A 21,991-nucleotide genomic window follows, 5' to 3' on the forward strand; every position below is an offset into this window, starting at 1 on the left:
TCTTAATTTTTTCTTGCAACAATTCATTAAATTAATGAATCATGATTTCTTATCTTTTTTATTACTATTATTAGTTATAATATTAATTATTTGTATCAATTTTTTAAGTTAGACTAATATTATTATTTTAATTGATGAATATTTTTGCCTCTTCTCTTTTCTAGTGCCACATTTTTTAAACTCAATTAAGATGTATATATACATAAACTAATTAAAATGTATATTTAAAGTAATTATGAAATAAAAAAATTACAAATATTATAAGTAAATGGACAAAAATAATCAAATCTATAGAAAAAAAATATTAATTTTTAGATATTTATATAAAGTTGATCAATAGAATATATATATATTTATATATAAATATATAAAATTAATTGGATAAGGTATTCAATTACCCCGATAAAGAGAAACAATATGAATTTTTGGACAAATCGGTGTGAATGAAGAAATATTTTACTTGTTGTATTTTTTTAATGAAATATAATATATATTGTGTTTACTTGTAGTTAATAAGTATAATACTCACATAGTTTGTAAATAATGTGAGACTCTTACAAAATATATATATTACTTAGAAGACATATTATAAAATAAATAAAATATTAATAGATAAATAATAAAAAATATTCATAAAATGACATCTCATTTGATTTATATTTTTCTTTATATATTGAGAAAAAAAATAAATGTTTAGTTTGATTTAAAATAATTTAGTTTGAATATTGTTTTGGGCTAATAAAAATATTGAATTATATATAAAATCTAAAAAAAAATTAACTTATAATAAATTATATATTATTATTATTATATATTACATCAAATATAAAAATTTATAAAACAAATATTTATTAAATAATTACTTTTAAAAATATAAATAATGAAATGTATATTAGATGAAACATAAAAAACTATAAGACATTAAAAATAAAATAATAAAAATTTATAGGGTAAGAAACTAATCAACCACCCATGAACAAAAATACTTTTGGATGAATTAATATGACTTAAAAAGAATAATATTTATAACCTACATGGATGATGCCTACATCATTTATAAACAATGTGGGACATTTAGTTCCAAGTATTTTTGTTGTTGTTTTCTAAACAAAATAGAAAAAAACTACAAATTTTAATACTATTATGAGGTGTCATATCCTTAATCATGCAATTTAATATCGAGTCTCATATATATTTTAACTAGGGAATAGATCCGCGCTTCGCGCGGTTTTAATAATTTTTTTAAAATTTTACATTAAAGAAATTAATTTTTAGTTACGAATAAAATCTCAATTCAGTCTAATACTATTTTATATTTTTTATGAATAATATAAAATTATATAATATATATTTATGTAAAATTTCTTTTATTTGTGATTAGCACAAATTTTAATCATAATACAATAAAATAAAAGCACATTTCGAATAAAGTTATTTATAATAATTAAAAGCTATTAAAAATATAATATATATTTTTTTTAAATGAATCAAATATTATAATGGTATAAAGTTTTCTATAATTAAAAAAATTGTTATTTTTTATTTATTCATTTATAGCAAAACTTAATTTTTTTGTTCATATATATATAAATTAAATATTTTTATAGTTTTTTTATTTATATAAAATTATTAATTTAAGTATTAATAATTTAAACATTGTAAATTTTTAACATTTTTACTGAATGAGAGGTAGATATTTTAAAATATTATTTCTTAATTTTTTCTTGCAACAATTCATTAAATTAATGAATCATGATTTCTTATCTTTTTTATTACTATTATTAGTTATAATATTAATTATTTGTATCAATTTTTTAAGTTAGACTAATATTATTATTTTAATTGATGAATATTTTTGCCTCTTCTCTTTTCTAGTGCCACATTTTTTAAACTCAATTAAGATGTATATATACATAAACTAATTAAAATGTATATTTAAAGTAATTATGAAATAAAAAAATTACAAATATTATAAGTAAATGGACAAAAATAATCAAATCTATAGAAAAAAAATATTAATTTTTAGATATTTATATAAAGTTGATCAATAGAATATATATATATTTATATATAAATATATAAAATTAATTGGATAAGGTATTCAATTACCCCTATAAAGAGAAACAATATGAATTTTTGGACAAATCGGTGTGAATGAAGAAATATTTTACTTGTTGTATTTTTTTAATGAAATATAATATATATTGTGTTTACTTGTAGTTAATAAGTATAATACTCACATAGTTTGTAAATAATGTGAGACTCTTACAAAATATATATATTACTTAGAAGACATATTATAAAATAAATAAAATATTAATAGATAAATAATAAAAAATATTCATAAAATGACATCTCATTTGATTTATATTTTTCTTTATATATTGAGAAAAAAAATAAATGTTTAGTTTGATTTAAAATAATTTAGTTTGAATATTGTTTTGGGCTAATAAAAATATTGAATTACATATAAAATCTAAAAAAAAAATTAACTTATAATAAATTATATATTATTATTATTATATATTACATCAAATATAAAAATTTATAAAACAAATATTTATTAAATAATTACTTTTAAAAATATAAATAATGAAATGTATATTAGATGAAACATAAAAAACTATAAGACATTAAAAATAAAATAATAAAAATTTATAGGGTAAGAAACTAATCAACCACCCATGAACAAAAATACTTTTGGATGAATTAATATGACTTAAAAAGAATAATATTTATAACCTACATGGATGATGCCTACATCATTTATAAACAATGTGGGACATTTAGTTCCAAGTATTTTTGTTGTTGTTTTCTAAACAAAATAGAAAAAAACTACAAATTTTAAAAATAGTATAAAAAAAATCTAAGATGCCACCTAAACTCATTTTGTGCTTTCCTTTATATTATATATAGATTTAATAAAAAATATTTAGGTTACCATATTTAATTGTGAAGCTCTGTAAGTATACCACCACACAAAACATCAAATAAAATATACTGGTGTGTTTATTTAGTTCCAATTATACCCATCAAATAATACAATCAATGTAAAGACCGCTTAGTTTAATTTGGAAATTAGCAGTTAATCACGTTTAATTATGAAATTATTTATAGCTATTTAAATAATTTATTATACTGTTATTATTGAATTCAGAGATGCATTTTTATGTCATGTAGTAGTTTTCATAATTTTGCATTCCGGTGCCCGGTATTTTGGAACTCGGTGTTTGGCTCAGTAAAAATCACAGCTTAGTATGTTAGTAGTGTGGGACGGTTTATTAGACATTGGGAATGTCGGGAATGGCCGGGAATTTAGAATTTCCCAAAAATACCCCTTTAGTGTTATTTATGTGATTTTAGTGTGAAGGGGCAAAATGGTCATTTTGCCCCATTGTTAGTTTGTCTTTTTGTGACTTAATAATTGAAAAATAAATGTTATTTGATTTTAATTGTTGGCTGAAATAAAGAGTAAGATTTTGCATGTTTCTCATTTATTCAAAATTCTAAGTTTGGAAAAAATTACAAAAAAACTCTCAAGCTCTCTCTTTTCCTCCCTCTTTCGGCCCTCTTGTGCAGCAAGGATTACTGCTATTTTCTCTTGGATTTCAAGCACACTTTGTTCAGATTTGGTATTAGCAAGTTGTTGGTATGTTTCCTTTAGCTTTCTTTAAGTTTTTTTTTTTTTTGAAGTTTTGGTGAATGTATGATCATTTCATGCTTTGAGTTTTGTGGTTGTAGTGTTGCTAGGTTTTGATTATGTTTCAGAAGCTTAATTATGTCTAAAATGAATGGATTAACTAGGTTATAATGCATGCTTGCTATCTTGTTTAAGTTGTGTGATTTTTAGCTCAAAAGTTTGGTTTTCAAAGCAAATTCTTGGTTTTCGTTGCTATGGTTGCTGTTATGACTAGGTAGTGTTTTCTGGTGTTAATTGATGTTGAAATATGTTGAATTATGCATGTTTTAGTGGCTGTTTGGAGGGTTTAGTCAAGTTTTGAGTTTTGAACTCAATCTTGAACCTCCAATGGTGATTTTTGATTCTGTGAGTTCTGGGTGGTTTTGTTGCTTTGGAATTGTTCTATAGGTTGTTTAGAACAGGTCTGGAAGTTTTAGTGTGGTTTGGGTTGGATTTGAATAAGTTATGAAATTTTGAATTCTGCATGCGAGGAACCGGAATTCCGGATGGGCTTCGAAAATTCCCAGAACCGGAATTTCGGTTGGGCAACCGGTCTACCGGTTGGGGAAATTTCAGAAATCCTAGTTTTCCTCGTTTTTATGTTATTTGGGGTATTGCCATACTTTTTATCGATAGGGAAAGTTTTAGTTCCTAGTTTAAGTCCCCGGGAAGTGATTTAGCGTATCACTTATAGTGTTGTGATTTTTTATGGTTTATGACCCTGTAATCCGCCGCGCAGATAGTTCCAGTCAGGTTGACCGGCACACCTGAATTCAGAATCCAGGTAAGATTAGTATAACAGTATGCATATGTAGATTACATGTTTAGCGTGCATGTAGGAAGCCTGTTAGATTACATTAGATATGTATGTTGGCTTCGAACCATCCAACTGTGTCACGTCGGTACGAGTGGAGTATGACCAAGCCGAGTATGACCGGTTCGACCGATTAGGCTGACACCGTATCACGTCGGTACAGGCTGGAGTATGACCAGCAGCCGGAGTATGACCGGTTCGACCGATTAGGCTGATACTTAGGTTGGTGGTTCCGTACTATTTGACGTATCACGTCGGTACAGGCTGGAGTATGACCAGCAGCCGGAGTATGACCGGTTCGACCGATCAGGCTGATACTGTAACACGTCGGTACAGGCTAGAGTATGACCAGCAGCCGGAGTATGACCGGTTCGACCGATCAGGCTGTTACTTGTCAATAGTACCGTCCCTATGAACGTTCAGAACTCAGTACCGTGTTGGACACGGCAGTTAGGGGGACTCAGTATCGTGTTGGACACGGCAGTTAGGGTTATGGTCAGGGGTATGGGCGTCTGATCATGACCGGAATTTATGTATGAGTATTATTATGCTTTTCTTACTGAGTCTGTCGACTCACAGTGCTATGTTTATGTGTAGGTAAAGGCAAAGCTAGAGCTGATGGACCGTGAACGAGCCTATGAAGATTGTACATGTTGGGGCGGTTAGGCCTGGAGCGTACGATCATCGGGACAGCGAGGCTATTTTTGTAACTAGTCGCTAGGCGACAAATATTTTGTATAAACAGTTAACTTTTGTAAATGGTTTTGTAATCGGGATCCCGAGTCTTTTGTATAAATATTTTACAAGTTTAATTAAAAAGCAAAAATTTTAATTAATCACGTTTTCCATAAACCTCGTTGATTAGCAACGAGCTGCACAGCATATTTAAAAATCACGTAATACGCCTATGCTAGTTAGGGTGTTACAATCAAACTCATCTCAAGTCAACCAATCTCTACTAGAGCCAAGGTCGGCCTTGAGCATAGGCGGGCTAGACCTGTGCTTAGGGCCCACCTAGCTCAAGGGCCCAAAAAAAATTTTTCTTCTTTTAAAATTATAATTTTTTTTTATTAATTTTGAAAAATACCATATTTTTTTCTAAATAAGGGCCCAATTTTTTTTTTTATCTATGGCCCACTAAATTTCAAGGCCGGCCCTGAGTCTGGAGCACCCATCATGGGAGTTCACAACTCAACTGGACCACCACAGTAATCTGTTCAGCCCAAAAATATTCTATTATTATATAGTTTGTTTTCAACAAATCTACACATTTGCATTTATGTTTTGTTGACTTCTGTTCAAAATTGAATTTTGAATTTTTTGCATTTTTTTCCTTTTGGTTATCTAGTTTTTTGCAATAATTTACGATATTTAGCAATGTTTGACTAAAATAATAAATATTTGCATATTAACAATAGTTTTTGTAATGTATTTACGATATGAGACTAAAAGCTACAAAACACATTGCTAAACGTTATTAAATCACTCTATGTCTCTTTTTGTACTAAGTCTTCTCCCTCTTTTATTAGTTGTAATTTTATTAATGCTAGTAGGTCCTGTAATTTTATTGCCCACAACGTGACTAAGTGGGCTTTTATCCACCATTTGAATGACTTTATTCTGGTCTCTTCCTTACCGGAGAACTTATTTTGTAATGACCGGGAGGTCTAACTATTTCGTTTTATGATATTACACTTTTATTCAAAAAAAAAAAAAAAGCTATTAAATCACACTCAAGTTTTTACGATATTTCGCAATGTGTTTTGTATGTTTTAGTCTCACATCGCAAATACATCGCCAAATACGCAAACATTTACTATTTTAGTTAAACATAGCAAAATATCGCCAACCTCAAATTTTGTCTATCATTACAAATATATTACTAAATATCGTAAAATATCTCAAATTATTGCAAAAAGCTGGAACACCAAAAAAATACAAAAAAAGAAAAAAAATCAAAATATTATTTTTGGGAAAAAATATCAGCGAATCACAAACACAAATGTGTAGAATTGTTAAAAACAAACTATATGTAGTTTAAGACCCAAACAGAGAGCAATAGAATGAGAAGTATGCGGTGGTAAGCAACGCACTGTGGTGAGTTTAGGTAGTCTTTTATGGGAGGAAGAATAGAAAAAATGAGATGAAGATGAGAGGGAATGGGGGAAGTTGAAATGAGAAATGTATTTTTGGGTTTAAGTAGAATTATAATGTAACGCCCTAACCCAGAAGGGCGCCACGTGTGTGTGTATTTTTATAAATTAGTTTATAATAATAAACTAACAATTTATGGAGAAATTGTGGATTAATTAAAACTTTAATAATTATTTCGTAAAATATAATTTAAATCGTTTTTCAAAATATTGTTAAGTTGGGGATCCCCTTGTTATAAAATTTTACTAAAATACCATAGTATTATTTTATTACAAAATATTAGTACATATTCAAAATACTACAAAAGTCGGATCGTGTCAACTTAGCACAAAAGACGGTGAGGTTGATATGTACATTCATCAGAAGACATCTGACTCATGGTTGATCTATCTTTCCTTTTTCCTTACCTGCACCACAGAGTACATGTGAGTCACAAAGACTCGACAAGAAAAGTGGAAAATAAATTACAAATTTCATGATTAAATAAACCAGTAAATAGTTCAGTTACATACTTAAAATATATATTTACACAAAATATCACGGTTTATCGTGGTACTAATTATCTAATTATTTGTCTAATAAGACAAGTTATTCCTGATACTTTATAAAGTATCCATCGACCTTTGTTTCCAACTGGTCAACTAATGTCACTATCGTTATTTATGAGGTAATCGATAAGTAAGAAACCTAACAGTAGTTTCAGAATAGAGTAATAACTCTTTCATATTAAGGGTCATTGTCGTATCTCAATTAGCCATGCAATGTGGTATAATTGACTTTTCTTACCTCAAATTTCAATTCAAGTGTCCAGGCCAACTTGAGTGTAACAATGCTCGACGATCTCAGATCCTATGTCACGATAATGATAAACTGGTAAAGAGCTTAATCAGTTCCGTTCTAAGGCTTAAACTTAAAACCGAAAATTTTCCTTTTCGATAAATAACATGGCATACCCTAAATATCGATAAAACACAAAAATCTAAGTGTTGGAAACACCCCAAAACGATCCACTATTTTCCCAAAATAGTCCACAATTTTCCCAAAACGGTAAACCATTTTCCCTACAAAAATAGCCTAACTCGAGTTTTATACCTCAAACCCAACCAAAACTCTTCCAAACCCTGCCAAACCTTCCAGAACAGTTTCATAACAAGCAGGGCCGGCCCTGAGTTGAAATGGACCATAGGCAAAAAAAAAATTTGGGCACTTACTATAAAGATAAAGGGTTAGTTGCGGCAAAACCCCCTAAAGTAGGAAGGTTTTTGCAACTAACCCCCAATTCTAAAATTTTTGCGGTAAAACTCCTTAAACTCAAGTTCTGTTAGCACTTAGTCCTTTCCGTCCATTTTTGGCTGTTAACTGCCATGGTGGAATGTCCACGTGTACACATTGTACACGTGGCACAATTTTATTGGTCCACGTAAATAAATATTTAAAAAAATAAAAAAATTAATTATTTTAAAAATAAAAAATAAAAAATAAAAAAATAATTTTTCTTTAAAAATAAAAAATTAAAAATTAAAAATACAATTTTTTTTAAAAATAAAAATTAAAAAAAACCCCAACTCCCTTCTTCTTCTTCTTCTTCTTCTTCTTCTTCTTCTTCTTCTTCTTCTTCTTCTTCTTCTCTGCTAAAAAAATGACCCTAACTCCCTTCACCCTTCTTCTTCTTCTTCTCTGCCAAAAAAATGACCCTATAACTCCCTTCTTTTTCTTCTTCTTCTTCTTCCTTCTTCTTCTTCTTCTCTGCTAAAAACCCTAACCCTAATCCATAATAATCCTAGAATCTCCCAATCCCCCAAACCCAGATCACCGAATCCCCCAAACCCAGATCGCCAAAACCCTCTTGATCTCGATCAAAATGACGACGAAGTCGACGACCCAGAACCGGCTTCATCTCCTCGAACCAGCGAGAGCAATCTCCCAAATATTCCCGCTCACCAATGCCTCTCTCTGTGCCAACCCACATAACAGAGAAACAACCCCAAACCAAAATCCCAACACCCGTGGACGCCATACCCATCTCTCGCCAAGCTTTTTTTAAAAAAAAAAAAAAATCTGCCCCATGGTCAACAGTGGAGTGTTTGTGTTGTTGTTGTTTGTTGCAGAGAGCAACAATGGAGGTTGATAGATGATTTTTTCTTTGATTTGGAGAGAGAGGTTGGATTGGGTTGGGGCGTAGAGTGGGTGTTTGTGGAGAAGGCTTTTGTTGGGTTTTGGTGGGATTAAGGGCATGTTCGGTAGACAAAATGAAGAAGAAGAAGAAGAAGAAGAAGAAGAAGAAGAAGAAGAAGAAGAAGAAGAAGAAGAAGAAGAAGATTGTGGTGTTTGTGTTGTTGTTGTTGTTTGTTGCAGAGAGCAACAATGGAGGTTGGAGTTTCCAAAAGAAAGAAAAAAAGAAAGAGGAAGGAAGGAAAAAAAAAAAAAAAAAATATATATATTTTTTTAGTAAATTAATCTATTTATTAGGAAATTAGGATTTATTTTAATTTTAATTTTTTTAAAATTATTTTTTTAATTTTTAAGTTTTTAATTTGTAAAGAAAAATATTTTTTTATTTTTTTATTTTTTATTTTTAAAATAATTATTTTTTTTATTTTTTTAAATATTTATTTACATGGACCAATAAAATTGTGCCACGTGTACACTGTGTACACGTGGACATTCCACCATGGCAGTTAACAGCCAAAAATGGACGGAAATGGCTAACTGCTAACAGAACTTGAGCTTAGGTAGTTTTACCGCAAAAATTTTAGAATTGGGGGTTAGTTGCAAAAACCTTCCTACTTTAGGGGGTTTTGCCGCAAATAACCCAAAGATAAATGGTATTTTTAAAAATTATTAAAAAAAATATGTATATTTTTTAAAAGGCATTTTTTTTATTTGGCCCCTTAAAATGAGGGGCCCTCGGCACGGGCCTAACCTGCGTTAGTCTAGGGTCGACCCTGATAACAAGTATACAATAAATCTAAACAGTCAAATCACTTAATTACCTCAGAATTGCAAAATCACCATAGATGCTCAAGCTTGAGTTCCATGAACTCAAACTTGAGAGTTTCCAACCAATAACAACTAAACAAGCATTAGAACCACACAATATCTAACAATTAAGCTTGGTAAAAATATTCTAACACTAATTCATTTATACAGAACAATTACAAACCAAAATCTCACCAAAATCCTATATATCTTCAAAAATTTCAAAGGGAAAAGAGTAGATTGTTATAGTGAGATTTCTCTCACCTAGAAACTCGAGACCAGACCCCTCCTTGAAGGACACGTGTATCCAGACTTCCAGTGAAGGCTGAAATGTCCAGGAGAGGCTTCTCGAAGTTTAGACCTCGCCCAGGATAAAACCAGCGAGGTATCGCGGATGCGACTTAATTCACACCGCATAACCGTAATCCTCATCATACAGGGTAGACCCAACTCGCATATGTCAGAACATGTGCGAGTGCCTCCCTCTATACCTCCGCGGTTAGTATAGAGGCCAATGCCCTATGATGCAGTTTTGGTCCCAATGACCCAATAGCCCTAACGGACCAATGTAAGTTCGCATGTCCAGATGCTACCAACTTCAGCATGCGACGTCTGTAACGAGCGATCACCTAAGGACGCAGACGTTCCAAACGTACGTGCGACCCTACGAACTCAACAGACGGAACACGAACGGTCAACTCGCAGATGCGAAGGACGCATACGTTGATGAGTTCAGTAACTGTCATATATTTATTAATGTTAACGTTGTCTGAGTTTAATTATGACAATTTAATGTGTAAATAATGGATTAACAATAAATGTGATCCTCATGTAACCGATTGGGCACCTGCTTTGTATATAAAGGGGTGATCCGCCGTGAAAATGGACCTACGAATCCCTTGCTACAGTGGACTAAGCAGAACAAAATCTGACTGAACCACTATATTTCATCGTCTTCTGTATTTTTTCCGGCTTTGTTGTCTGTTCTCGCATTCCCATTTGAGTGCTCGCCGTTTTAGGTTGACTACTCGCATTTATATTCTTTCAAATAATTCTATCTTTTACCAGCTAAATTACACTTCTTGGTGTTGTGAAATTCTAGTAACAACATTTGGCGCCGTCTGTGGGAAATTCTGATTGTAAGATTTTATTTACCTCAAAGAACATCACTCAACATGGCTGGAAATCACGCTAACAGAGCTAACAATGAGTCCATCAACATTGGAACGATGAACGTACCATTGCCTGGAACCGGAGTGCCGCCTGTAGACGTCATCAACGGCGGGGTAGGGAGGAGCAACATCAGACCACTCAACCTGTTTCCAGAAACAACTGGTCCTCAAGCTGGAGGCACATCCACACCGCCAGCAACCATGCACTTTCCCCCTGTCACCCCGGCGGTCGTGTCCGAAGGAATGGTCCAGCTCACGACTGATCAATACGCTGCAATCCAGGATCAGCTGCGAGCACTACAAGCCGAGGTAGATGGACAGAGTCGCGCTCGACACCCTCCTCGGGTCCCTGCCGTTCATAATGAAAACCCTCAGGTAACAGTTTCTCGACGTCAAACTAACCGTGTACGCAGGGAGCGAAGAACTGATCCTGAAATCTTGGATTTGAATCACCCGACGTCGAGAGACCAATATGCAAGGTTGCCTAACCAGAGCACGCGAACCGACGAGGATCCCGAGCGCCGCAACCCTCGCAGTCGTCATCCCCGAGATAACGACGCAGAATCAGCCTCTTCATCCTCGCATAACCGCACCCCAAGCAGATATACGAGGTCTGGCTCTGTGCAAACACAGCAGGGAGGACGCTACCGTGTACACCGAGGTGATCTGCGTGATCATCTCAATGCAGTCTTTAGGGCGCGCTCCCGCGGCCCGCGCAACACGGAGACACTCCATGATCCCCATATGGGCGATCAGGGTGTCAACGCAGTTGCCAACCCGCCTATCGCGCCAATCGCGACCACAGGGATTAATATCCCTTCAAACCTTGCCGCAGTGGCTGCGAGCCCCACTGTTGTAGCGACTCCACCTCCTGCGACAGGAGGAATCGATCAAAGTATGCTTCTGCAAGCTTTGAAAATGCTCGAACAGCAGCGTAAGCCCGTATACAAGCTGCACGGCACCTCGCCGTTTACCGCAGAAGTGCGACAGGCCCAACTTCCAAAGGGATTCCGTTTATCTGAATCCCTCAAATATAAAGGTACATCTAACCCGTTAGACTACCTAGAGAAATTTAACACCATAATGGAAGTGGACCAGGTGCCGCAACTCGCGAAGTGTCGCATTCTCGCGGCTACGCTTGAAGAGAATGCCCATGATTGGTTCACCCAATTACCAGAGGCATCGATATCGACATGGGAGAACTTCGTCGATCTATTTCTCACACACTTCCAGGCCACGATGACGTATAGGCCACCCTATACGACTTTGGCGAACATCAAGCAAGAATCTGGTGAGTCTTTGCAGAATTATTTCAAGCGTTTTAACGCTGAGGTAACAAAAGTTGAGAAGGCTCCCGAGTCTTCGCTTGTTTGCATGTTAATAACAGGTGTCCTGCCGAGAACCGATTTCTGGAAAGAGCTACAGGCCCGAAGGCCAGAATCCTTGGTAGAATTCTTCGCCATGGCCGAACCTCATAAGAGAATCGAGAACTCCCTGGCGGAATTGGAAAAGGGCAAGAACAAGAGGCGATCACCCATACCGCGGTCGCGATCCCGCAGTCCACGAGGAAAGAATTCCAGGGGCCGAAGCCCCAGAAGACGCAGTCCACGCAAACCGCGAAGCCCGAAGTTGGCCAAGTCGCCTCCTAAAAAGGAGTCCTCGCCCAAAAGAAAAGGAGGACCCCGCTTTGTCAACTATACTGAACTCGCCGTCCCTCGAGACCACATCTATGCGGTTGAGGAAAGGAACGGCGTCTTCAAGAAGCCGCCCCCCATCAGGGGAAATCGCGACCGAAGAGACCCCAAGAAGTTCTGTAAGTACCACAAGGATATCGGTCACACTACCCTTGAATGTTGGGTCTTGCAGGACGAGATTGAAGAATTGATCAGAAGGGGAAAATTCGATAAGTATAGAAGAAACGAGGAAAGCCATCCCCGAGCGGATGACAAAGGAGAAAATCAGAATGCGAGTGGCTCTAGAGCACCTCGCAATATCTTGACTATAATCGGAGGACCACACATCGCGGGCGACTCTCGCAAATCACAAGAACGGTATGCCAGAGAAGCCAAGGAAAAGCCGCTTACCAATGTGAACAATCTTGGTGAACGGCCAGAGAAGCTCTTCAAGAGAGACTGCGAGGACATTGTCTTCATGGAGAGCGATGCGAGATGGGTCCACCACCCGCATTCTGACGCACTTGTGATAATTGCCAATATAGGTGGAGATAACGTTCATCGCATATTGGTCGACAATGGAAGCTCGGTAAATTTACTGAACTTCCAAGCTTTCAAGCAAATGGGGCTACAAGAAAAAGATTTGCGGCCCATGACATCGAGCATCTATGGCTTCACGGGAGATGTCATAGCTATAAAAGGGATGATCAAACTCCCAATCACTTTGGGAACTGCCCCGATAACTGCCAAGTCGATGGCCGACTTCGCAGTAATTGATCAATATTCGGCATACAACGCCGTGATTGGACGGCCGATTCTAAAGGAGATGAAGATCGTAACTTCGATCTATCATCTAACACTGAAGTTCCCCACTCCCTCTGGAGTAGGATCAGTGAGGGGAGTCCAATCTGACTCGCGAGAATGTTACAACGCAGCTGTAAAGCTCGCAGAAAAAAGGACGGTGAACGTTATCCACCTTTTGGACGCACCACCACCTCGCCAGGAAATCCTTCGGATCGAAGAGGTACCGCATATAGACAAACCAGACTTGGATCCGAGAATCCTTGATCACACGGCCGCAGCCCAAGCCGCGGAAGATACAATCGAGGTACCTATAGATCCTATAGACAATAACAAGGTTTTGAAAATTGGTTCTAGATTAAACAAACAATTGCGAGAACAATTAACGACTTTTCTAAAACAAAATCTTGATATTTTTGCCTGGAAACATTCAGATATGGTCGGGATATCTCCACAGGTCATGTGTCATCGCTTGAACATTGACCCCGAAGTGCGAGGTGTCCGACAAAAGCGCCGCAAAATGGACCCCGCGAGGTACCTAGCGCTGAAAGAAGAAGTTGACCGCCTCCTTGCCTGCGGCTTTATACGGGAGTCATTTTACCCCGACTGGTTAGCCAATCCGGTACTTGTGCCAAAGCCCAATGGTTCATGGCGAACCTGCGTTGACTTTACAGATTTGAACAAAGCCTGTCCCAAAGACAGTTTTCCTCTTCCTAGCATTGACCAGCTTGTCGATGCCACTGCAGGCCACGCACTTTTAAGCTTCATGGATGCATACTCGGGATATAATCAAATCCCGATGTACGAACCAGACCAAGAACATACCTCGTTCATTACTGATCGAGGACTATACTGTTATAAGGTAATGCCCTTTGGTTTAATAAACGCAGGTGCGACTTATCAAAGGCTAGTAAATATGATGTTCGCAGACCTCATTGGAAAGACAATGGAGGTATATGTTGACGATATGCTCGTAAAATCGCAACATGCGAAGGATCATGTCACGCACCTACAAGCCATGTTCGGCATATTGCGAAGATATAAGATGCGTCTAAACCCTTTAAAATGCGTCTTTGGAGTGGGTTCCGGAAAGTTCCTCGGTTTTATGGTAAATCAACGAGGAATAGAAGCCAATCCTGCGAAGATTAAAGCGTTGGTAGAAATGCCATCACCGACTAAGCCAAAGGAGGTTCAGAGCCTCACAGGCAAAGTCGCGGCTCTAAACCGCTTCATATCCAGATCCTCTGACAAGTGTAAAGAGTTTTTTCAGATCTTGAAGGGTAACAAGAGGTTCCAATGGGATGAGAAGTGCGAGCAGGCTTTTCAGGCATTAAAGACGCACCTGGGGCAACCTCCAATTCTATCAAAACCGTTGCCCGGCGAGGTCTTGTCAATTTATTTAGCCGTCTCCGAGTATGCGGTCAGTTCGGTACTTGTCCGCGAGGACCAAGGACGTCAACACCCTGTGTACTACGTCAGTAAGCGATTACTAGACGCCGAGACGCGTTACCCTCAGATGGAGAAACTAGCCTTTGCCTTAATAATATCGTCAAGAAAATTGCGACCTTATTTCCAGGCTCACAGCATTGAAGTTCTGACAAACTTCCCCTTAAGGCAAGTTTTAGCGAAGCCAGAGGCATCGGGGAGAATATTAAAGTGGGCCATGGAATTGAGTCAGTTCGATATCAGGTATAAACCAAGAACTGCGATCAAGGGGCAAGCCCTCGCAGATTTTGTACTTGAGCTACCGAGAACAGAGATAGCGGTTGTAGACGGTGGAAATGACGTCGTTATGATAGGCAAAGACATATGGACATTGTATGTCGATGGAGCCTCAAATAATGAAGGTTCTGGTAGTGGGATATTGTTAATCAGTCCCAACAATTTCAAGGTACACGCTGCTCTACGTTTCGAATTCTCTGCATCTAACAATGAGGCCGAGTATGAGGCTTTAATCGCAGGTCTGAAATTGGCCCTCGAGATGAAAGTCGAATACCTACAAGCATTTAGCGACTCTCAAATCGTGGTATGTCAAGTAAGTGGAGAATACTTAGCGAGAGGCGGAAGATTGGTTAAATACTTAGCCATCGTCCGTGAAATCATGCAGAAATTCAAACATGTAGTTATATCTCGAGTACCGCGTACTCAAAATGCCCATGCAGACGCCCTGGCCCGACTGGCCTCCACTAGAGAAGCCGAGTTACTCGACGTAATTCCGGTAGACGTATTGTCACATCCAACCATAGATCGAGAAATAATCATGGAGATCGATGACGCTCAGGAAATTACTTGGATGAGTCCTATTATCGCATACCTCGACAAGGGGGTCTTACCTAATGATAAAATAGAAGCAAGGAAATTGCGACAACGAGCAGCCCGCTATGTGATATATGACCAGAGCTTGTATCGCAGAAGTTTTAGTCAACCACTTCTCAAGTGTATCAGTGGAGAAGACTGCGGTTATATACTGCGAGAAGTACATGGGGGAATTTGTGGCAATCACACTGGAGGCAATTCCCTTGCCTTAAAGATTATGCGGCAAGGGTATTACTGGCCAACATTGCGACAAGATGCCCTCACATTTGCAAAAAGGTGTGATAAATGTCAGCGAATAGCCACCTACACACACCAGCCTCCGAGTAACCTCCATTCTATCACGAGTCCTTGGCCCTTTGCAATATGGGGAATTGATTTAATTGGCGAGTTACCCAAGGGAAAAGGCGGGGTCAAATACGCTGTAGTCGCAGTTGACTATTTCACAAAGTGGGCTGAAGCAAAAGCACTCGCGACTATCACCGCAATGAAGTTGCGCGAGTTCGTCTACACTTCCATCATCTGCCGTTTCGGCATCCCGCACACGCTCATTTCAGATAATGGAAAACAGTTCGACTGTAAAGAAATGCGGCAGCTATGCGATGATTTGGGGATTAAAAAAGCCTTTTCCGCAGTCGCTTACCCGCAGAGTAATGGACAGACTGAAGCATTCAACAAAATAATTAAGCACACCCTAAAGGGAAAATTAGAAGATCGCAAAGGGGCATGGCCGGATGAATTACCGCAAGTCTTATGGTCTTACAACACAACCCCTCGATCTACAACTGGCGAAACACCCTTCTCACTTTCTTATGGGTGCGAGGCCATGTTGCCAGTAGAGGTTGGGGCTGGATCCTTGCGCAGAGACGCTTTGGATGTCTCGCAGAACAACGAGAATCAGTTGCTTTACCTTGATTTTTTAGAAGAAAAGCGTGATAAAGCACAACTACAAAACGCGGCTTATCAACAACGAACTGCAAGGTACTTTAACTCGAAAGTTAAGATAAAACCTCTGCGAGTAGGGGACCTGGTCCTAAGAAGAGTAATGCCAAACACCAAAGTCCAATCTCACGGAGTCTTCGGAGACAATTGGGAAGGACCGTACATGATCGCAGATCAAATTGGTGATGCCACTTATCGACTCGCAACACTCGATGGGACCGCGATCCCACGAGCATGGAATAGCGAGAGCTTGAAATTCTATTATCAGTAATATTCGCGTCCTTTGATTCGAGTACTTATACTTAGACATTTATTGTTCAACATAATTCCTAAGTATAGGGGCATGTATACCCGCATGTATTACTGATTGTTTGAATAAAAGTGCCTGTTAAGTTTTTTCTACTTTGTTACACCAATCTGTAATTAAAGTCGCATATATATATATAATCGCGGTCACACCAAGTTGTGATCAAAGTTGAAAATAAAATCGCAAGTACCCATGTACTGCGTAAATATTAAAATGCATACTATCCCCGCGAGGATAGAAATTTGTCCAAAAAGTAAGATAAAATTCTTTAAGTACAAAAGTGCGAGTACCCGTGTACCGCATATATAAAAAAAAAGAGTGAAACTAAGATAGAAAATAATCAAGCAGCGGGAGTAGTCTCATCAGGAGCAGCCTCATCCACGATCTTGCTCACAACTTCATTCTCGACCTCCTCAGCCTGCCGGTCCCTCGATTTCATCTGGAAGGTTGCCTTGAGTCCGGGTAGGAGACATCGAGCGAAAGGCTTCAGCCATTTCAGCAGCTTCATCTCCAAGCAGCGAGAAGTCGAAGTCAGGGACCTTGGAGAGAGTAGTATAAATGTAATCAGACACAGCCTGATCATACTGTTTTTTCCCACTCTCTTTCTCAGCCTCCAAGTCGCGAGCCATCTCAGCGATCGTGTCCTGCGACTTCTTGAGCTCGAGCTCCAACTGTTCTTTGGCCCTGTTGACTTCCTCGAGCTCCTTGTGAAGTTCCTCCATCTTGGCCACCTCCTGCTTCAGCCTCTTTATGTTTTCCTGAAAATGGGCGTTCTGCCTCTTCAGCGAGTCAGTTTCCTTCGAAGGCGTGGCCGCGGCTTTCATAAACAAAGCCACAGATTGTACGGCCAGTTCAGTAGATCGAGAAACAAGTTCCTCATAAGGAATCTCGGCCAGTAATTTTTCCTGCATGGCCAGGAAGTCGCGAGGGCGAACCGGAGAATCAATGACAACCTTCTTCCCCTTATCCTGAGTGGTCTTGGCCAACTTCTTGGAGGAATCTGCAGCGAGCGAAGTCATCACATCGCTCTTCCTCTTCTGGGCGACGACTGGTGAAGATGCCGGTGTCCCACCCTTTTGCTTGATCTTCAGGACAGGGGCAGACTTCAGGAAAGTCATGTCTACAAGCATAAAAGACAGATAAGTAAAAATCACGACTCTACCCATCACGTTATAGCAAAAGGACGAGTTACCTGAAGTTTCTCGAGGAGTTTGCTTGGAAAGCCGTTTATCTATCCGCTCCTGCTGTCTCTCAGATGGTTCTTTATATACTGGCTCCCGTTGAAGACTCGCGTTCTCGGGGATCAGTTTGTGTTCTCGCAATTTGGCAGTCGTACACAGCAATCGCCAGTCGCGATCTTGTACCGGAAGACTCCCAAGAATTTCAGCTACCCCCTTCTTATTCGCGCTAAGCGTTGGTCGAGCTGGTCTATCTGCGATGACAACAAAAGAACGAGTTAGCAAAAGATCTCGAAAAACAGAGTAACAAACTTTATCTAAGTCAACAAATATGCGACATACTGGGTCTGCGATTAAAGTCGGTTCTGATCCCAGGAACCTTAAAAACATAAAACCATTTTGACTTCCAGTCACCCATGTTCGAAACCATCCCCTCAACCCCGTTGATTTCAGAAGTCGCCCATTTACTAAAGCAAAAGAAGCCGTTATGAAGGCCCACGCTCTTTATGTCATAAAAATAACTAAATTCCTCTACTGACGAGCTCTATGGGCGTACTCCATGTACATCGCATAGAAGGCTAGAACAGTGCGATAACTGTTGGGTGTTAGCTGAAAAGGCGATACGTCATAGCGTCTAAGAATGGCTGCGACGAAAGGATGAAATGGGACTGATACACCACATCGAAGAATGGGTATTGAGATGACCACGTCCTCTGTGGGGATGATCGCAGGGTTGGTGAACGGAAGATGCGCTCTCTGGGAGGGTTTGGGACTTTGAAACGCAAGCCGCAACAAATTTAACCTCACGAAAGTGGTGAAGTCAGATTTGACGACTCTCGAGACTAGGTCTTCGCATGAGAAAGGCTCGTTCAGTTGGGAGTCGTCAACCGAGTCCGTCCCGCTCCCTTCCGCTTCCTCTTCTTCCCCACCTGACTCGCGGGCTGGAGTAGTCCATCCCTCCTCCACCTCCTCGACCTCGATGTCAGGAGCCTGCCTCGTATGGATGAGGTAGTCGCGTGCTGACACTGTGGATTCGCTATCTCGGATATCGATTGCCCCAGGTTCAGTAAGCTCCTGTACCATCTTCTCGATCTCCACAGAAGACATCGGACCTAACTCTATCTCCGCAGCCTCCATTTCGGAGATGTCCGTAGGGAGAAAACTGTCCCTCTCCTGGTCCGATTCCCCGTCAAAGGCGCGACCTCCTGATCCGAGCTGCTGGCTATCCGATAGATCGCTCATCTGAAAGATACAAGATCTTTTCAGCGTGATGAATGTGTGAAAAAATAAAGATAAGTGATCTCACCCGTAGTAAACTATAAAAGTCGCATTCAGCAAGAAAGTCAGACTCTGTGCGAAAACTGACCCTTCTATCGATATGCGAGAAGAAATGTAACTATCTTTGGGCGAGTAACTCACGCATCCTCGGTTGTGCGGTATACCTCCAGAAACGGCTGGGCGTTTCCCAGTGACTCAAGAAGTATGCATTTTCGAGCATAACCCTGAAGTTACTGGGAGACACCCACCGTTTCGAGACAACCTACCAACCAAAAAGTACGATCATTCGAGCATTAACGCACGTCAACAAATGGCTGGGCGTATCACAGTATCTCAAGGGACATATAATCGCGTATATGGCCATTAGAATACTGTGACACACCCACCATTTGAAATGGCAATTAATACTCTTACCACTCAGCCCGCGACACGAAAAGATCCTAAAAGGTCTAATCAACAGTTAAACAGAAATAAGTTTGGAAACATGCGATTATTCAAGTTGTTCAACCGAACCCTCGCGAGTATTCAAATTGTTCATCCGAATGTCCGCGAGCATTCGAAGACGTGAATCAGTAGTGATCAGTTTTTTGCGGTTATGTCAATTTACAGGCCCTACACTATGAGTATTACCCAGTATCATTGATCAAAACACATAAATACCCACTAGCATACCCTCCTAAAAAGAGTTTTCCATAAGCACCCAAAACCAGAAAGAAAGCACATTTTCCCCAAAAAAAAAAAAGCAGAAAACGAAAATGCAGGGATTTAGAAGCTAACCTTTAGTTTCGATTCCTGCGGTTGTTCTCGATCACTTCTGAGAATGAAAATGCTGTGGAAAATGACAGAAAAGTTGGAATGGATTTCTTTTTTCTGGGGTGTATATACTGGGGAGAAGTTAAGAGAAAGGAGGGAAAAATGGGATATTTGATTCGTATCAAAGCGTTTAAATACCCATATCCCTTATTTATTGGGATTGTGACACGTGGCAACCAGAATGCCTAAAGTCGCCCAATCTAACGGCCAGCTATGGCCACGCCTACACGAAAACCGAAGAGTTTCGTGACGTGGCATCCTAGAGATAATGAAAATTAATCATTACAGCCGTCATTTTTCGAAACCCTCGATGGGACAACCAAAAGGTCACCTCCTCGTGACAACCTTTCACCTGTCTCTCGAGCAGTAGTTTCCCTCAGTGACCGCTCAAGTCACATCGCGAAACTAGGGGCATGTGTTATAGTGAGATTTCTCTCACCTAGAAACTCGAGACCAGACCCCTCCTTGAAGGACACGTGTATCCAGACTTCCAGTGAAGGCTGAAATGTCCAGGAGAGGCTTCTCGAAGTTTAGACCTCGCCCAGGATAAAACCAGCGAGGTATCGCGGATGCGACTTAATTCACACCGCATAACCGTAATCCTCATCATACAGGGTAGACCCAACTCGCATATGTCAGAACATGTGCGAGTGCCTCCCTCTATACCTCCGCGGTTAGTATAGAGGCCAATGCCCTATGATGCAGTTTTGGTCCCAATGACCCAATAGCCCTAACGGACCAATGTAAGTTCGCATGTCCAGATGCTACCAACTTCAGCATGCGACGTCTGTAACGAGCGATCACCTAAGGACGCAGACGTTCCAAACGTACGTGCGACCCTACGAACTCAACAGACGGAACACGAACGGTCAACTCGCAGATGCGAAGGACGCATACGTTGATGAGTTCAGTAACTGTCATATATTTATTAATGTTAACGTTGTCTGAGTTTAATTATGACAATTTAATGTGTAAATAATGGATTAACAATAAATGTGATCCTCATGTAACCGATTGGGCACCTGCTTTGTATATAAAGGGGTGATCCGCCGTGAAAATGGACCTACGAATCCCTTGCTACAGTGGACTAAGCAGAACAAAATCTGACTGAACCACTATATTTCATCGTCTTCTGTATTTTTTCCGGCTTTGTTGTCTGTTCTCGCATTCCCATTTGAGTGCTCGCCGTTTTAGGTTGACTACTCGCATTTATATTCTTTCAAATAATTCTATCTTTTACCAGCTAAATTACACTTCTTGGTGTTGTGAAATTCTATTAACAACATAGATTTTTACTTACCTTAGCTTATCCTCAATTGTTCTATCCTTGGAGAAAAATTTCTTGGCTGAACATGGATGAAATCAAGTTGAAACTAGGTCTTTTCTTTTGGCTTCTAAGCCTTTTGAGAGAGAGAGAGAGAGGAAGAGAAGAGTAAAGAGGTTGATATTGATTATTCGAAAAAAAAAAAAAACTTAATTAATAAACCCTAACTTATCTATTTCAGCCTTAATTACTAGAAACCTACGAAAAGACAATATCCCATAAACTAAATAAATGACCATAGCACCCAAAACTTAGCTCTTAAGTAAACTATAAGGTTAGGAGTAGTTTGGTCATAACCAATTACCTTGACAACGAGAAGAACCACTAAAAACATTTTGGTACGACCAAACTTCATTCTATTGCCATCGTGATATTCTTAGCCAATCGATCGAGTTTTTATGGTCGTCGAACCCAAAAATATTTTATTTCAAAAATGACATATATAATACTTATATATCCTAATAAAATTTCCACAATTAATAAATTACGTTTATTTAATTATTTTCTTAAAGGTCGCTAATTATTTAATAATTAGATTTAGTAAGATTATAATCTTACCTTAAT

The 21,991-nt window shown here is 38.5% G+C and overlaps 1 protein-coding gene across 2 annotated transcripts; it reads right to left on the minus strand.

Moving 5' to 3' along the window:
* Nucleotides 1-16,945: 16,945 nt before the first annotated feature.
* Nucleotides 16,946-21,392, minus strand: LOC133031838 (uncharacterized). Of its 2 annotated transcripts, XM_061105562.1 has the most exons (3): nucleotides 20,068-21,381; nucleotides 18,027-18,266; nucleotides 16,946-17,954 (listed from the first exon to the last, which is right to left on the minus strand). In XM_061105562.1, the coding sequence occupies exon 3, from the start codon at nucleotides 17,950-17,952 to the stop codon at nucleotides 17,248-17,250; it is 705 nt and encodes a 234-aa protein (XP_060961545.1). In that variant the 5' UTR covers nucleotides 17,953-17,954; nucleotides 18,027-18,266; nucleotides 20,068-21,381; the 3' UTR covers nucleotides 16,946-17,247. The 2 variants fall into 2 exon arrangements, with proteins under 2 accessions (XP_060961545.1, XP_060961544.1); XM_061105561.1 differs by having other exon boundaries at nucleotides 16,946-18,266; nucleotides 20,068-21,392.
* Nucleotides 21,393-21,991: the final 599 nt, after the last annotated feature.

Source organism: Cannabis sativa, chromosome X, assembly GCF_029168945.1.
Source record: "Cannabis sativa cultivar Pink pepper isolate KNU-18-1 chromosome X, ASM2916894v1, whole genome shotgun sequence".
Taxonomy (NCBI): domain Eukaryota; kingdom Viridiplantae; phylum Streptophyta; class Magnoliopsida; order Rosales; family Cannabaceae; genus Cannabis; species Cannabis sativa.

Coding starts and splice junctions, on each gene's coding strand:
- LOC133031838 (XM_061105561.1), bottom strand. CDS start 18,000: ATGGGTAGAGTCGTGATTTTTACTTATCTGTCTTTTATGCTTGTAGAC.